This window comes from Cervus elaphus, chromosome 25 (assembly GCF_910594005.1).
Source record: "Cervus elaphus chromosome 25, mCerEla1.1, whole genome shotgun sequence".
Lineage (NCBI taxonomy): Eukaryota > Metazoa > Chordata > Mammalia > Artiodactyla > Cervidae > Cervus > Cervus elaphus.
Genome location: NC_057839.1, coordinates 28159793 through 28175735, shown reverse-complemented (window position 1 = coordinate 28175735; position 15943 = coordinate 28159793). Strand labels below are relative to the sequence as shown.

General features: G+C 38.1%; 1 protein-coding gene across 1 annotated transcript in view; it reads left to right on the top strand.

Moving 5' to 3' along the window:
* The window catches only part of NDUFS4 (NADH:ubiquinone oxidoreductase subunit S4), a 118741-nt gene that overhangs the window by 84735 nt on the left and 18063 nt on the right, over window positions 1–15943 (top strand). Inside the window, exons 3-4 of the mRNA XM_043887318.1 lie at window positions 2429–2601; window positions 6203–6276. Of these exons, the coding sequence (XP_043743253.1) occupies window positions 2429–2601; window positions 6203–6276 (247 nt within the window). The remainder of the gene's footprint in view (window positions 1–2428; window positions 2602–6202; window positions 6277–15943) is intronic.

Sequence of the window (15943 nt, the reverse complement as noted above, 5' to 3'; positions counted from 1 at the left end):
ACATTGTTTTAATGGAATCTTGGAATGAGAGCTTTAGCCCATTGAAATGTCGCTTAAAGGACATGTTCTTCTGTCACTTGCTGAAGCTGTGTGCATGAAATGATAACAATAGAGTGTTGTGATGCGTTTTAAAAGTGTGAGAAATCAGTTTGTCTAGACTGAGTGTGTGCCTACAAGGACTAGGAATTTTAGAGCTTCTGTGCCCTTTAGGTGTCAAGTATGTGAGAGATGCCAAGCCTTTTTATTCTGTCTTTGGCAGCAGTTCAGCTCTCCAGTACCTTACATGTCTTCTGCAGGCAAAGGCAGGGATTCTATGTCAGAACAACTTGGACTTCAAAATTCAGAAACTCATTTGTTTGAATGCCAGTTTTATTGGAAGAAGATACCAAACAATTGCCATAATTTGAGAAGGCATGGAAGCACTTACAGCTAGGAGCTTAGCAACTTTTGTAGCCACTGATTTTAAAGTGGTTTTCCATCCTTAAAAAATCATGCTGTGCCTTTCTGCTTTGATAGTACAAATCAAGAAATACTCTTTCCATTTTACTAAAGCTTTATTGGTTTTTAAATTACTTTGGCATATGCATACAATATAGACATTTATTAAGAAAAAGTAAGTCTGTTTCCTGAACTGGTATTGAAAAAGTGAGTCTGTTTCCTGAACTGGTATTAAGAGATTAATATGCTATCTTTTCTGTAAGTCTTATTAAAAGAATAGCCAACTTATAGCTTCAGCTTTTATGAGCTCAGCTCAGAATGGAGGTGTTGCTATGGAATTTGACAAGGATGCCTCATCCCGTAATTTTGTAATATGCTTACTGTTCGTTTATACTTTGCTTCAGCTATAACTAAATAGATTTTTTAATATGAAAATATATAATATTAAATACTAAGTTAATGTGAAAGATTACCAACACTGTAGTGAATTCAAAGGGGGAAATAAACATTAAGGACTTTCCAGGAGCTGAGTTTCTTTCAAGCTCTTGAGTAGAGGAATATTCTTTAGAAAGTTATTGAATGTAATAATAACCTGAAATTACTTTTCTTTGAAGATGAACTTGACAGTTTGTAATAACTTGATATATTGATGCCTTTAAAAATTATGTATTAGTTGTGTTCATTTTCCTTTTATTTTATCCTATAAACTTTAAAAATGTAGGCATATACTAGAAGTACATTTTTGTGTATATATTTATATGGATCATTTTAATAGTTTCTCCAAATAGACGAACTATGACAAAGTAACCACACCTAATTATTGGTATAGGTGAGAAGGTATAGTTGTCAGCTAAAATAACTCTAAGGAATTGTTTCTTTAATCTGTGTGTAGAAAGATTAGTTGAGTCAGAAATACATTTAGTTTTTTCCCAGTACATATTGCAACTAAGAAATCCTAGTATTTCTTGGGTCTAAAGCATTGATTAGAGTGGAACTACAAATAAACATGAAATTAAAATTAACAAAATGTGCTAAGTTTTCTAGTTTTCACAAGTTTGATATAATCATTTAAATGTTAAACCTGTTGTTTTTAACCAGCTTTTTAAAGTTTACCTTAGTAAGGAACCATAATGTTAAAATGCTTTATGAGCATAATATAGTTGACCATAATATGATTTTACATTGCTAGAATGAAGTATTTTACCATTACTAAGTGGAGACTTAAACTGTAAATTACTTTGTTATTTTGTGTCCTGATTGCTACTATAGTTTGAAATATATTTAATCAGGGAATCAAAATTGTATGTATTCATCAGTTGACCTTTTGTTATTGGGTAGAAATATAGAAAAAGATAGTCAAGTTATCATTGTTTTCCTCTAACATTTCTGCAAAAATTGTGCAGAATTTTTTATCTTTGCAGAATAAGTTTGACACCTATTTGATATCATTTTCTCTTCAGTAGGTTTCATTAAGGGGAGATAAATCAAAATGGTAGTTAAAGTTGTTAATTGATTTTAATTGTTTACAAAAAGGGTCAGGCCTTTCTCTGAAGAGAATGCCTTGTAAGCAGCATGACACAGAAACCACTGGTAATAGATATTTTTTTCTATTTAAAATTTAGTCACTTTGTATATTTGTTTACTTTTAATATCCTTTTACATTCTTTCTCTGCTAACTAATTATACCAGCTTATGACATCAGAGTCTACTTACTACAGGCTTTTCTGCCAGCAGACTCTTCAAAAATTACCAGTACCTTGTTGTTCAAAATGGGCCTAAAATTTTTATGAGCCCTTTCCCACTATACTTTAACATTCCCCCAATATATCTTCTCCAAATATCAAAGTAGTAGTTTACATGGTAAAGTAACAAAGAAGTGAAATCTTAAAAAAAATTATAAATAAGTATATATTGTAAGATACAGAAAGCAACAAAAATACATTAGGGTGTAAGTGGGCTGTTATCAGCACATTTGCTTGTTTTTCTGTAGGATATTACTACTTTAACTGGTGTTCCCGAAGAGCATATCAAAACTAGAAAAGCCAGGATCTTTGTTCCTGCTCGCAATAACATGCAGTCTGGAGTAAATAACACAAAGAAATGGAAGATGGAGTTTGATACCAGAGAGAGATGGGAAAATCCTTTGATGGGTTGGGCGTCAACGTGAGTATTTTGGTTTAATTTGAATATTATTTTTGGCTCTTTTTCTGTGTAGATTTTCCTTTTAAATGCACTGATTTTCAGGCTCTTTTTTATACAGGATGCCTTATGACAATACTTTTTGAAACAGTTTTGCATAGATATCACTATGTTTAATGGTATAGACATATACGTTCCACATAGGTGACATATATATATAAAATAATATTTATATAAATGTGGTCCAGCAAAATATACTATAAGAACAGTGTTTTTCAGAGAACTATTTACTGGATAAAAATGGCTGACATTGTGAGCACTCTTAACATGGTCCCTAAGCTATAGATATTAGTTTAAAATATACTGTGAATAGTGTTAATAATTTAATGACACTTATTTTTAAAATAAAACTTCTTTATATTTTTTGTTTATTAGAGGAGATTAGATGAGTTTAGAAATTTTGATAATCATTGTTAGTGTATACAAATGCAATAGATTTTTGTATATTAATTTTGTATCTTGCAGCTTTACCAGATTCAGCTCTTATAGTTTTCTGGTGGTATCTTGAGGATTTTCTGTAGATGGTATCATGTCATCTGCAAACAGTGACAGCTTTTCCTTTTCAGCTTGAATTCATTTTATCCCTCCTTCCAGCCTGATTGCTGTAGTCAGGAATTTCAGCACTACGTTGAAGACGAGTGATGAGTGCTGGTGTCAGCCTCCTGGTGTCTTGGCTGGGTGCTGATAAGGCAGGCTGTGGGGCTGCGGTGGGCCTGGGATTGCTGACCACCTGTTGGTGGGCAGGGTCTGGTCCTGGAACATATTGAGGCTAATTCTTCCCACCCCTCCCAACTGTTGCATGAAGCCAAGTCTCATGGCCTCTTGCTTCAGGGCCCAGGGGTTCTAGTTCAGTTCAGTTCAGTCGCTTAGTCGTGTCCGACTCTTTGGCGACCCCAAGCACGCCAGGCCTCCCTGTCCATCACACACTCCCAGAGTTCACTCAAACTCATGTCCATCGAGTCGGTGATGCCATCCAACCATCTCATCCTCTGTCGTCCCCTTCTCCTCCTGCCCCCAATCCGTCCCAGCGTCAGGGTCTTTTCCAGTGAGTCAACTCTTCGCATGAGGTGGCCAGAGTATTGGAGTTTCAGCTTCAGCATCAGTCCTTCCAGTGAACACCCAGGACTGATCTCCTTTAGGATGGACTGGTTGGATCTCCTTGCAGTCCAAGGGACTCTCAAGAGTCTTCTCCAACACCACAGTTCAAAAGCATCAATTCTTCGGTGCTCAGCTTTCTTTATAGTCCAACTCTTACATTCACACATGACTAGATGGACCTTTGTTGGCAAAGTAATGTCTCTGCTTTTTAATATGCTATCTAGGTTGGTCATCACTTTCCTTCCAAGGAGTAAGCATCTTTTAATTTCATGGCTGCAGTCACCACCTACAGTGATTTTGGAGCCCAAAAAAAAAAAAGTTTGACACTGTTTCCCCATCTATTTCCCATGAAGTGATGGGACCAGATGCCATGATCTTAGTTTTCTGAATGTTGAGCTTTAAGCCAACTTTTTCACTCTCCTCTTTCACTTTCATCAAGAGGCTTTTTAGTTCCTCTTCACTTTCTGCCATAAGGGTGGTGTCATCTACATATCTGAGGTTATTGATATTTCTCCTGGCAATCTTGATTCCAGCTTGTGCTTCTTCCAGCCCAGTGTTTCTCATGATGTACACTGCATATAAGTTAAATAAGCAGGATGACAATATAGAGCCTTGACGTACTCCTTTTCCTATTTGGAACCAGTCTGTTGTTCCATGTCCAGTTCCAACTCTTGCTTCCTGACCTGCGTATAGGTTTCTCAAGAGGCAGGTCAAGTGGTCTGGTATTGCCATCTCTTTCAGAATTCTCCAGTTTATTGTGATCCACACAGTCAAAGGCTTTGGCATAGTCAATAAAGAAGAAATAGATGTTTTTCTGGAACTATCTTGCTTTTCTGATGATCCAGCGGATGTTGGCAATTTAATCTCTGGTTCCTCTGCCTTTTCTAAAACCAGCTTGAACATCTGGAAGTTCACGGTTCATGTATTGCTGAAGCCTGGCTTGGAGAATTTTGAGCATTACTTTACCAGCATGTTGTAGAGCTGGTGTCTAACCACTGGTGGGTAGGGCCAAGGGGTTCTGGGCCTAGTGATGGTTCACTGCTTGGCAGAGGTAAATCCTGGGACCTCTGCCTACAGAACCCTGGTAGTCCTTGAGCTCCTGTGTTGGCCCACTGATTTGCGATGCCTGCAGTGTCTCAGAGCTGGGTTTGTACAGCTGGTTGGCAGAGCCAGGGCCCACGAGGTCTTGGCTAGTGCTAGCGTGTTGGCAAGTAAGTTGGGTTCTCTGTGGCAGCCTGCCTTCTTGTGGGTAGAGCTGTGTTCCCATCCTGTTAATGGCTTAGCCTGAGATATCTCAGGAATGGTGCTTATAACCTGGTTAGAAGCTATTGAGAAAATTCCAAAATGGCACCTCATGGTGGAATGAGCTCCCCCAAATGGCTCTTGCCAGTTTTCTACATCCCTGGGCTTCACTTGTCTCCTGCCTTTCCAGGAGACTCTCAAAGATCAGGAGGTGCGTCTGACCCATGCTTCCTTCAAATTACTGCTTCTGCTCTGGGTCCTGAAGTACATGAGATTTTTTGTGAGCCTTTTAAGAGATGGTCTCTGTTTCCCACAGCCCTCTGGGTCTCCTGAAACTAAGCCCCATTGGCCTTTAAAGCCAAATATTCTGGGGGCTTCTCTTCCCAGTCCAGGATTCGGGGACTTGGGAGCTCAGTGTGGGGCTTGAACAGATTGCTTCTTGGGGATAACCTCTGCAGTTGTTGGAGAAAGTAATGGCAACCCACTCCAGTATTCTTGCCTGCAGAATCCCATGGACAGGGGAGCCTGGTGGGCTACAGTCCCTGGGGTCTCAAAGAGTCAGACACGACTGAGTAACTGACTTTCTGCAGTTGTACTTACCCTCCTGTTTGTGGGTTGCCCAACTTGGTATGGGTCTCTGCCTCCTGTCTCATTGTGGTTCCTCCTTTATACCTTTGATTATAGAAGATCTCTTCTGCTTGATTCTAGGTTTTATAAGGTAAGTTTAAAGAATAAAAACAAACCTAAGACAATTCTCATTCATTTTGTTTTTTTTTAAGCTTAATAAATGATTTTTATTAGAGACTAAAGATTGCTGGATGTCTTTATAAAGTTTTTAATTTGACATGTTAGAAAATCGCCCTAATTTAACACTGCTGCTGCTGCTAAGTCGCTTCAGTTGTGTCCAACTGTGCGACCCCATAGACAGCAAGAACACTGGAGTGGGTTGCCATTTCCTTCTCCAGTGCATGAAAGTGAAAAGTGAAAGTGAAGTCGCTCAGTCATGTCCGACTTTTAGCGACCCCATGGACAGCAGCCTACCAGGCTCCTCCGTCCATTGGATTTTCCAGGCAAGAGTACTGGAGTGGGTTGCCATTGCCTTCTCCGTAATTTAACACAGAAAAACATATTCAGATAGTGGACAGTTGTAAAGAAATTATTCAAAATAAGTAATTTTCAGTCACAGATTAATGTTAAATCCTGGGAAAAAAATTGTTTCTTACAGGGCTGATCCCTTATCCAACCTGGTTCTGACTTTCAGTACTAAAGAAGATGCAATTGCCTTTGCAGAGAAAAATGGTAAGTGTGATTTGCTTTTGTTTTGACAAGTAAGGTATGATTTTATGTTCTTAACCTACATTCTATAGTTAAGTTGAACAAAATCAATGTATCTAGTCCAGTGGTTTTAGATTTTTTTCTTTTTATGCCATGAGAACATACCCCTCCCCAAAATAAAAAATCTGAAAAATAAATACACATGTAACATATGAAAGTCAAACTGCTGTAAATTTGAAGTCGAGGCTTGGAATAAAACTACTTGTCTAACTCCTATCTTATTTATGAATGCCTCTGTAAAATCATTAACATTAAGTTTAAAACATTAAACATCTCATAAGGCAACCTATTCCAGTTTTGACATCTGTTTATTATTTTCTTACTTTGAAACAAAGTCTCATGTCTGTTACTCTACCTAATAGCTTTTCAGTTATTACAAATCATGTTTCCTCTAAAATGTCATGTGAACATAAATGTCTATGTTTACCACTTCTATTGATATGTTGGGTCTGTAATTATATTAATACAACCTAAGAGTATATTAGTAGCTACCTAAAACTCTTGACCTGTGTTAGGTTTTCTTTCAACTGAAACAGAGACTAGAATGTCTTTTTCCCCTCCTCATTTTCTGCTGTTAAACCATGCAACACAGTAGTGAAAGGAGCCTTTGGAGGCAGATCATGATGGATTCTAATCCTTATTATGCCACTCAAAGCTACCTGATCTTGGATTAATTTCATCATGGACTTAATGTTTCTTCATTGTTCAAATAATGGTAGTTACCTAAAGGTGTACCTAGGCAAGTACTTGAAACATAATGGGCTTCCCAGGTGGCATAGTGATAAAGAATCCGCCTGTCAGTGCAAGAGGTGTAAGAGACTTAGGTTCAATCCCTGGGTCAGGAAATGGCAACCCACTCCAGTATTCTTGCTTGGGAAATTCCATGGACAGAGGAGCCTGGAGGACTACAGTCCACGGGGTTGTAAAGAGTCAGACACGACTGAACATGCACACACACACACAACTGGCCCCTTGGAAACTATTAGTCCTTTCCATTACCTCCCTCCATCTGTTATTTCTTCTGTTTCTCTCAGGTTTAAATGCAATACTGTGCATTTGTACCTGATGCATTCTGTTGTTCTAGTTGATCAAATTGAATTTGAATCTAATTCAGCTATTTGAATGATATCATGTCCATTTAAGTATGTTATTACTATAAGGCAATATAAGTTTAAAAGATTATTAGTGTTTTTTCAACATATTTGACATAAATGTAAAAGCACCATAAAGATTATTATTATCTGAAATATTTGATTTTTCATCCTAAGTTCACATTATATTATACCTTAAGAATCTGAAGCCAGACTGTCAGATTTGAGTCCATGTCGGATCTCTATTTGTCTGGGTTTGTACAAGGAGAAAATGCAAATACAATGGGAATCGTTACGAGGATTGAATAAGTTTATAAAAGTAAAGTACTTAGGATGTAGCTAAGTATATAATAGTATATCAGTTTATCTTATTAGTAGACTTTAAAAATAAAAAAATTTTAAGTATTATATATTACCAAATTTCCAAATTATGTATTTGTTCTCAAAGTGATCATAATCTTTAAAATATTATTTTGATGTAACATTTACATTGCTGTTTTTAAAATTAAACTGTAATGTAGCTCATCAACAACAGTTCTGTTAATGTTTTTCATCTTTGTAGCCTACCATATTTCATGTCTGACACCTCAAATAGTCTATCATGTGAGTTTAATGACAGGAAGGCTAATTAAACTCTTAAACCTCTGACTCCTTCCTGAGTGGGCACAAGGACTGTATGACTGTAGTTGCCATGTGAATTGCAGATATACGAACTAACCACTGCTACTCTTATTAATAAAATCAAGTGCCTTTCCGATCTGATTTCTACTCCCCACACCAGAATGAAAATTGAGGAGCATTACCAAAGTCAATAGACAGTATAATTTGAAAAAGCTTAGAGAATATTACCGTATAAATCTGTAAGCTAACTGTGGATCTGGGGACTTACCTGGTGATCGAATAGTTAGGATTTGGCGCTTTCACTGCCATGGCCCGGATTCCTTCTCTGGTTGGGGAACTGAGATCTCAGAACCATCTGGCGCAGCCAAGATAAAACAAAAAACAGAGAAAAACAGGGAATCAGGAATTCTTTCTTTTAAGTGCTTGCGTGCTAAGTCGCTTTAGTCGTGACTCTGTGGACTGTATCTTGTCAGGCTCCTCTGAGGGCTTCTCCAGGCAAGAAAACTGGAGTGGATTACCATGCCGCCCTCCAGGGGATCTTCCAAACCCAAGAATTGAACTCCCGTCTCTTTCATCTCCTGCATTGGCAGGTGGGTTCTTTACCACTAGCATCAACTGGGAAGCCCAAAGGACTTATAGAAGTATGGACAAGGTATAGGAAAACCACAGCACATAGTGGGGTAGTGAGATGGTGTTACCAAACCTGCAAGACCTGCTTGGGAAGGATCGTGTGTTAGGATGAAGTATGACTTACAGGGAGAGAACGAACTGACCAGAAAACCTAGGTTATCTATTGTGCCCAGGCTTCTCGGTTCGCGGGATTCTCCAGGCAAGCATACTGGAGTGAGTCACCATTTCCTTCTCCAGGGGATCCTCCCAACCCAGGGACCGAACTTATCTCCTGCATTGGCAGGTGAGTTTTTTACTGTTGTGCCGCCTGGGAAGCCCTGACAGCCTTTAAGGCAGTAGGTATTCTGTTGCTCTGATTCACTGCTGTGTTTCCAGTTGTTGCTCAGCTGCTAAGTTGTGTCCAACTCTTTTTGTTTCCAGTGCCTGACACAAAATTTATATAGTGGACACTGGCTATCTGGTGAAATTAGTGCCTTCCTAAAATATTTTCCCTACTCAGGAATTTGAAGGCACTTTCATCTCCTAGGGAAGAGGTTATTTCTCATTCTTCACTTATTTAACATTTATTATTATATACTTGGCGCCTTGGTGGCCCAGTGGTTAAGAATTCACCTTCCAATGCAAGAGACACAAGTTCAATCCCTGTACAGTCAGTGATAACTTTGCAGCTCTACTAGTAAAAGTAAATAGTTGTAATAGAGACAATATGTCCCCCAAAGTCTAAAAATATTTTGTATTTGGCCATTTACAGTAAATATTTACTGACCTCTGGTCTAACCAATTATGTACTCCTTCAATACTTGTGACCCCTTCTCCTCTGACATTTTTGTTAATCTGAAATGCTCTTTATTCAAACACTTCAAAAAGCCTATGCTTAATATACTGCTCAGCTGATAATTCAAGTTCTTCACATATAAGCACTAACTTATCACTCAAATAGTAACCTGTCACTCAAATAGTAACCTGACTTTATCTTACTGTGCCTCAGCATTTCCTCCTGCCCTTATCTCTGCTTTAGTTTCTTCCTTCTGCAATCTCTTCCTCATTATGTTCCCTTTCTCCTCTTTTTCCCTGCCTACGAACTCCAGCCTACTTTTCAGAATACATTTTAAATGTTATCTCCTTTCTGATCGCTTTTCTTATTTCCCTTTCCAATCTCCAAAAATAGATGTGCTCTCTCTTCCTTTAGCTTCCACATTGATGTTTTCCTTTTTTATAACTCTTCTACCTGTGGTATTGTATTTTACTTTTTTTGTATTGCATTCAGTCATACATATGTTGAGCACCCTGTCATATGCCAACACTCCTGGCTTAGGTTCTGGGGATCATTATTTAAATAAGACATAGTCCTCTTACTCAAACTATAATACTTTATTTGCTGAATTATAAGCACCTCCCTGGTGGCTCAGACGATAAAGAATCTGCCTGCAGTGCGGGAGACCCAACTTTGATCCCTGGCTGGGTAGGTAAGATGATCTGGAAAAAGGAATGGCTACCCAATCCAGTATTCTTGCCTGGAGAACCCCATCGATAGAGAAGCCTGGCAGGCAACAGTCCATGGGGTTGCAAAGAGTGCCAAATGATTGAGTGACTAGCACTTTCATATTTTCACTTTCACCAGGGAAACCACCCAGTCATCTTAATCTTTTTATATGCTCAATAAAAATTGGTAAATTTGAACAGTACATTTAGTGATGCTGTAAATTATTCTCCAGGTTATGTTTTAAACTCTTCCTTGCTGCTGCTGCTGCTAAGTCACTTCAGTTGTGTCCAACTCTGTGCGACCCCACAGATGGCAGCCCACCAGGCTTCGCCATCCCTGGGATTCTCCAGGCAAGAACACTGGAGTGGGTTGCCATTTCCTTCTCCAGTGCATGAAAGTGAAAAGTGAAAGTGAAGTCGCTCAGTCGTGTCTGACTCTTCGCGACCCCATGGACGGCAGCCTACCAGGCTCCTCCGTCCATGGGATTTTCCAGGCAAGAGTACTGGAGTGGGCTGCCATTGCCTTCTCCCAACTTCTCCTTAAATCATTTTAAATTTATTTGGCTACTTGTTTTTTCTTTTAGAAGAACTGTTAACTCCTATAAGACCAGTGTCAATCACATAGCTCCCAGCTGATAGGGCCCACGTTTCTAGGTTCCAACTCCAGTGTTTTTTCCCATGATACTACTGTGCTGCTGTAGATGTTACATCCGTCATCTCGATCTGCATGGTCCAGTACGGTAGGCACAGATGGCTATGCAGCACTTGAAATGTATTTAGTTAGAATTGGGGTATGCTGTTAAGTGTAAAATACACACTGGGTTTCTGAGACTTAGTGTTAAGAAAAAGAAGCATTAAATATCTCTAATACATTTTATATTGATTACATTTTAAAATGATAATATTTAAGATGTGTATTAGGCTAGGAATCTAAATGATTAAAGGCTTACTTTTTCGTTTTAGACATTTATGAAAATGTTGCTTCTAGATAATTAAAACTTGTCTGGTTCACATTATGTGTCTGTTGGGTAGCACTAATCTAGAATACTTCAAGCTATATAAGACATACATTACATACATATTCTAGATATATCATTTCTATATATTCTGTAGTGAATATAAGAAATAGGAAAACCTTACCTAACTTTGAAAAGTTACATTACTTGAGAAATGCAGAGAGTTCCTTGATAGTCCAGTGGTTAGGACTCTGCACATTCACTGCTGGGGCTCCAAGTCAGTTCCTGGTTGGGGAACTAAGATCCCACAAGCTGCGGTGCATGGCCAAAAAAAATAAAAATAAATTTTTAAAAAAAGAAATGCAGTTCTGTTCTTCAGACACTTACCTAGGATCAAGGATAAGTGTAAATTTTTATATTACATACAATAATGAAATAAAATAGCTTAAAATTCTGTGTGTGTGCTTAGTCGTTCAGTTGTGTTTGACTCTTTGTGACCCCATGAACTGTAGCCCACCAGGCTTGTCTGCCCGTGGGGATTCTCCAGGCAAGCATGTTGGAGTGGATTGCCATGTCCTTCTCCAGGGGATCTTCCCAATTCAGGGATCATTGCAGGCAGGTTCTTTACCATCTGAACCAACCAGGGAAGCCCAAAAGATCTACATTACATCACAAAATCCCTATTTAACACTTATTTTCAATTTCTTAAATTAAGGCATTATGTAAATCCATATCTTTACATAAGAATGCCCTCATGTCTGAGACTAAACGTTTTCTTCTTCCTGCTATTGATAATTTTGCTTCTGGTCTCTTCTCACCATACCTCACTTCCTGTGGAAGCCTGGTTCTGTCACCTGCTGAGTGGGATAGAAGAAAGACTGAATGCTCTTCCTTGGCTTCTTTTTCCCCTGCTCACCTCTCACTTCTCTCTTGAGTAGCATACACTAAGTAAGTTATAAATACCCTTGTGTCTCTTTATCACCAGAGCCTCATCTTAAAGATCTCCCTTTGAACTCAGCATATATTCCAGAAGAACTCTTCAAAGATGCTTTGTCTTTTTATAAAGAAAGTTTATATGAGGTTTTCTCAAATGTTGATGAACCTTTTTTCTTTGCATACAGGAAAGACCCACCTCTCACTCATGTGGCTTTTGTCTTTTCTTGTAGTGGGCTAGGATGCTTACATTTATATGCTAATGAAACTAGAACTGGTTTTATCCCCTTTCCCTTTTGATCTGATTTGAAACTTTGTGACTTCCCTTTGATATGTCATTTTACCCCTTGTGTTTTTCTCATTGCTGTTAGTTAGCAGTAACAACTTACTAAAATTCTCCAATAGAGGAGGGTTTTCTTCAGGAGTAAACAGGATGACAGAGAATAAGCAGTGAAACTGCTATGGAGATGTAGTGGGGAGGAAAACTCACCTCTAAAGTTACAGAAGATGGAAGCACTGATTCAGGAAAATATAGAGATAATTGGGAGTTGCAAACCAGAACTTAGAATTGTCTCAGAAGTGGACACCATCATCAAGGTCTGGATTTCCACCTATCTTAAACCTTCTCATGAGGGTCTCAACCTTATATTCATCAATCTATTTTTTTTTTTTTGAAAGATTAGAAGTATTTTATTTTTTCCATTTATTTTTATTAGTTGGAGGCTAATTACTTTACAGTATTCTAGTGGGTTTTGTCATACATTGACATGAATTAGCCATGGATTTACATGTATTCCCCATCCCGATCCCCCCTCCCACCTCCCTCTCTACCCGATCCCTCTGGGTCTTCCCAGTACACCAGGCCCGAGCACTTGTCTCATGCATCCAACCTGGGCTGGTGATCTGTTTCACCCTAGATAATATACATGTTTCAATGCTGTTCTCTCGAAACATCCCACCCTCGCCTTCTCCCACAGAGTCCAAAATTCTGTTCTGTACATCTGTGTCTCTTTTTCTGTTTTGCGTATAGGGTTAATGTTACCATCTTTCTAAATTCCATATATATGTGTTAGTATGCTGTAATGTTCTTTATCTTTCTGGCTTACTTCACTCTGTATAATGGGCTCCAGTTTCATCCATCTCATTAGAACTGATTCAAATGAATTCTTTTTAATGGCTGAGTAATATTCCATGGTGTATATGTACCACAGCTTCCTTATCCATTCGTCTGCTGATGGGCATCTAGGTTGCTTCCATGTCCTGGCCATTATAAACAGTGCTGCAATGAACATTGGGGTGCACGTGTCTCTTTCAGATCTGGTTTCCTCAGTGTATATGCCCAGAAGTGGGATTGCTGGGTCATATGGCAGTTCTATTTCCAGTTTTTTAAGAAATCTCCACACTGTTCTCCATAGCGGCTGTACTAGTTTGCATTCCCACCAACAGTGTAAGAGGGTTCCCTTTTCTCCACACCCTCTCCAGCATTTATTGCTTGTAGACTTTTGGATAGCAGCCATCCTGACTGGCGTGTAATGGTACCTCATTGTGGTTTTGATTTGCATTTCTCTAATAATGAGTGATGTTGAGCATCTTTTCATGTGTTTGTTAGCCATCTGTATGTCTTCTTTGGAGAAATGTCTGTTTAGTTCTTTGGCCCATTTTTTGATTGGGTCATTTATTTTTCTGGAATTGAGCTGCAGGAGTTGCTTGTATATTTTTTGAGATAAATCCTTTGTCTGTTGCTTTGTTTGCTATTATTTTCTCCCAATCTGAGGACTGTCTTTTCACCTTGCTTATAGTTTCCTTTGTTGTGAAAAAGCTTTTAAGTTTCATTAGGTCCCATTTGTTTATTTTTGCTTTTATTTCCAATATTCTGGGAGGTGGGTCATAGAGGATCCTGCTGTGATTCATGTCAGAGAGTGTTTTGCCTATGTTCTCCTCTAGGAGTTTTATAGTTTCTGGTCTTACATTTAGATCTTTAATCCATTTGGAGTTTATTTTTGTGTATGGTGTTAGAAAGTGTTCTAGTTTCATTCTTTTACAAGTGGTTGACCAGCTTTCCCAGCACCACTTGTTAAAGAGGTTGTCTTTTTTCCATTGTATATCCTTGCCTCCTTTGTTGAAGATAAGGTGTGCATAGGTTTGTGGATTTATCTCTGGGCTTTCTATTCTGTTCCATTGGTCTATATTTCTGTCTTTGTGCCAGTACCATACTGTCTTGATGACTGTGGCTTTGTAGTAGAGTCTGAAGTCAGGCAGGTTGATTCCTCCAGTTCCATTCTTCTTTCTCAAGATTACTTTGGCTATTCAAGGTTTTTTGTATTTCCATACAAATTGTGAAATTCTTTGGTCTAGTTCTGTGAAAAATACCGTTGGTAGCTTGATAGAGATTGCACTGAATCTATAGATTGCTTTGGGTAGTATAGCCATTTTGACAATATTGATTCTTCCAATCCATGAACATGGTATGTTTCTCCATCTGTTTGTGTCCTCTTTGATTTCTTTCATCAGTGTTTTATAGTTTTCTATGTATAGGTCTTTTGTTTCTTTAGGTAGATATACTCCTAAGTATTTTATTCTTTTTGTTGCAATGGTGAATGGTATTGTTTCTTTAATTTCTCTGTTTTCTCCGTGTATAGGAATGCAAGGGATTTCTGTGTGTTAATTTTATATCCTGCAACTTTACTATATTTGTTGATTAGCTCTAGTAATTTTCTGGTAGAGTCTTTAGGGTGTTCTATGTAGAGGATCATGTCACCTGCAAACAGTGAGAGTTTCACTTCTTCTTTTCCTATCTGGATTCCTTTTACTTCTTTTTCTGCTCTGATTGCTGTGGCCAAAACTTCCAACACTATGTTGAATAGTAGTGGTGAGAGTGGGCACCCTTGTCTTGTTCCTGATTTCAGGGGAAATGCTTTCAATTTTTCACCACTGAGGGTAATGCTTGCTGTGGGTTTGTCATATATAGCTTTTATTATGTTGAGGTATTTTCCTTCTATTCCTGCTCTCTGGAGAGTTTTAATCATAAATGGGTGTTTAATTTTGTCAAAGGCTTTCTCTGCATCTATTGAGATAATCATATGGTTTTTATCTTTCAATTTGTTAATGTGGTATATTACATTGATTGATTTGCAGATATTAAACAATCCTTGCATTCCTGGGATAAAGCCGACTTGGTCATGGTGTATGATTTTTTTAATATGTTGTTGGATTCTGTTTGCTAGAATTTTGTTAAGGATTTTTGCATCTATGTTCATCAGTGATATTGGCCTGTAGTTTTCTTTTTTTGTGGCATCTTTGTCTGGTTTTGGAATTAGGGTGATGGTGGCTTCATAAAATGAGTTTGGAAGTTTACCTTCTTCTGCAATTTTCTGGAAGAGTTTGAGTAAGATAGGTGTTAGCTCTTCTCTAAATTTTTGGTAGAATTCAGCTGTGAAGCCATCTGGTCCTGGGCTTTTGTTTGCTGGAAGATTTCTGATTACAGTTTCGATTTCCTTGCTTGTGATGGGTCTGTTAAGATCTTCTATTTCTTCCTGGTTCAGTTTTGGAAAGTTATACTTTTCTAAGAATTTGTCCATTTCATCCAAGTTGTCCATTTTATTGGCATAGAGCTGCTGGTAGTAGTCTCTTATGATCCTTTGTATTTCAGTGTTGTCTGTTGTGATCTCTCCATTTTCATTTCTAATTTTGTTAATTTGGTTCTTCTCTCTTTGTTTCTTAATGAGTCTTGCTAATAGTTTGTCAATTTGTTTATTTTTCAAAAAACCAGCTTTTAGCTTTGTTGATTTTTGCTATGGTCTCTTTAGTTTCTTTTGCATTTATTTCTGCCCTAATTTTTAAGATTTCTTTCCTTCTACTAACCCTGGGGTTCTTCATTTCTTCCTTCTCTAGTTGCTTTAGGTGTAGAGTTAGGTTATT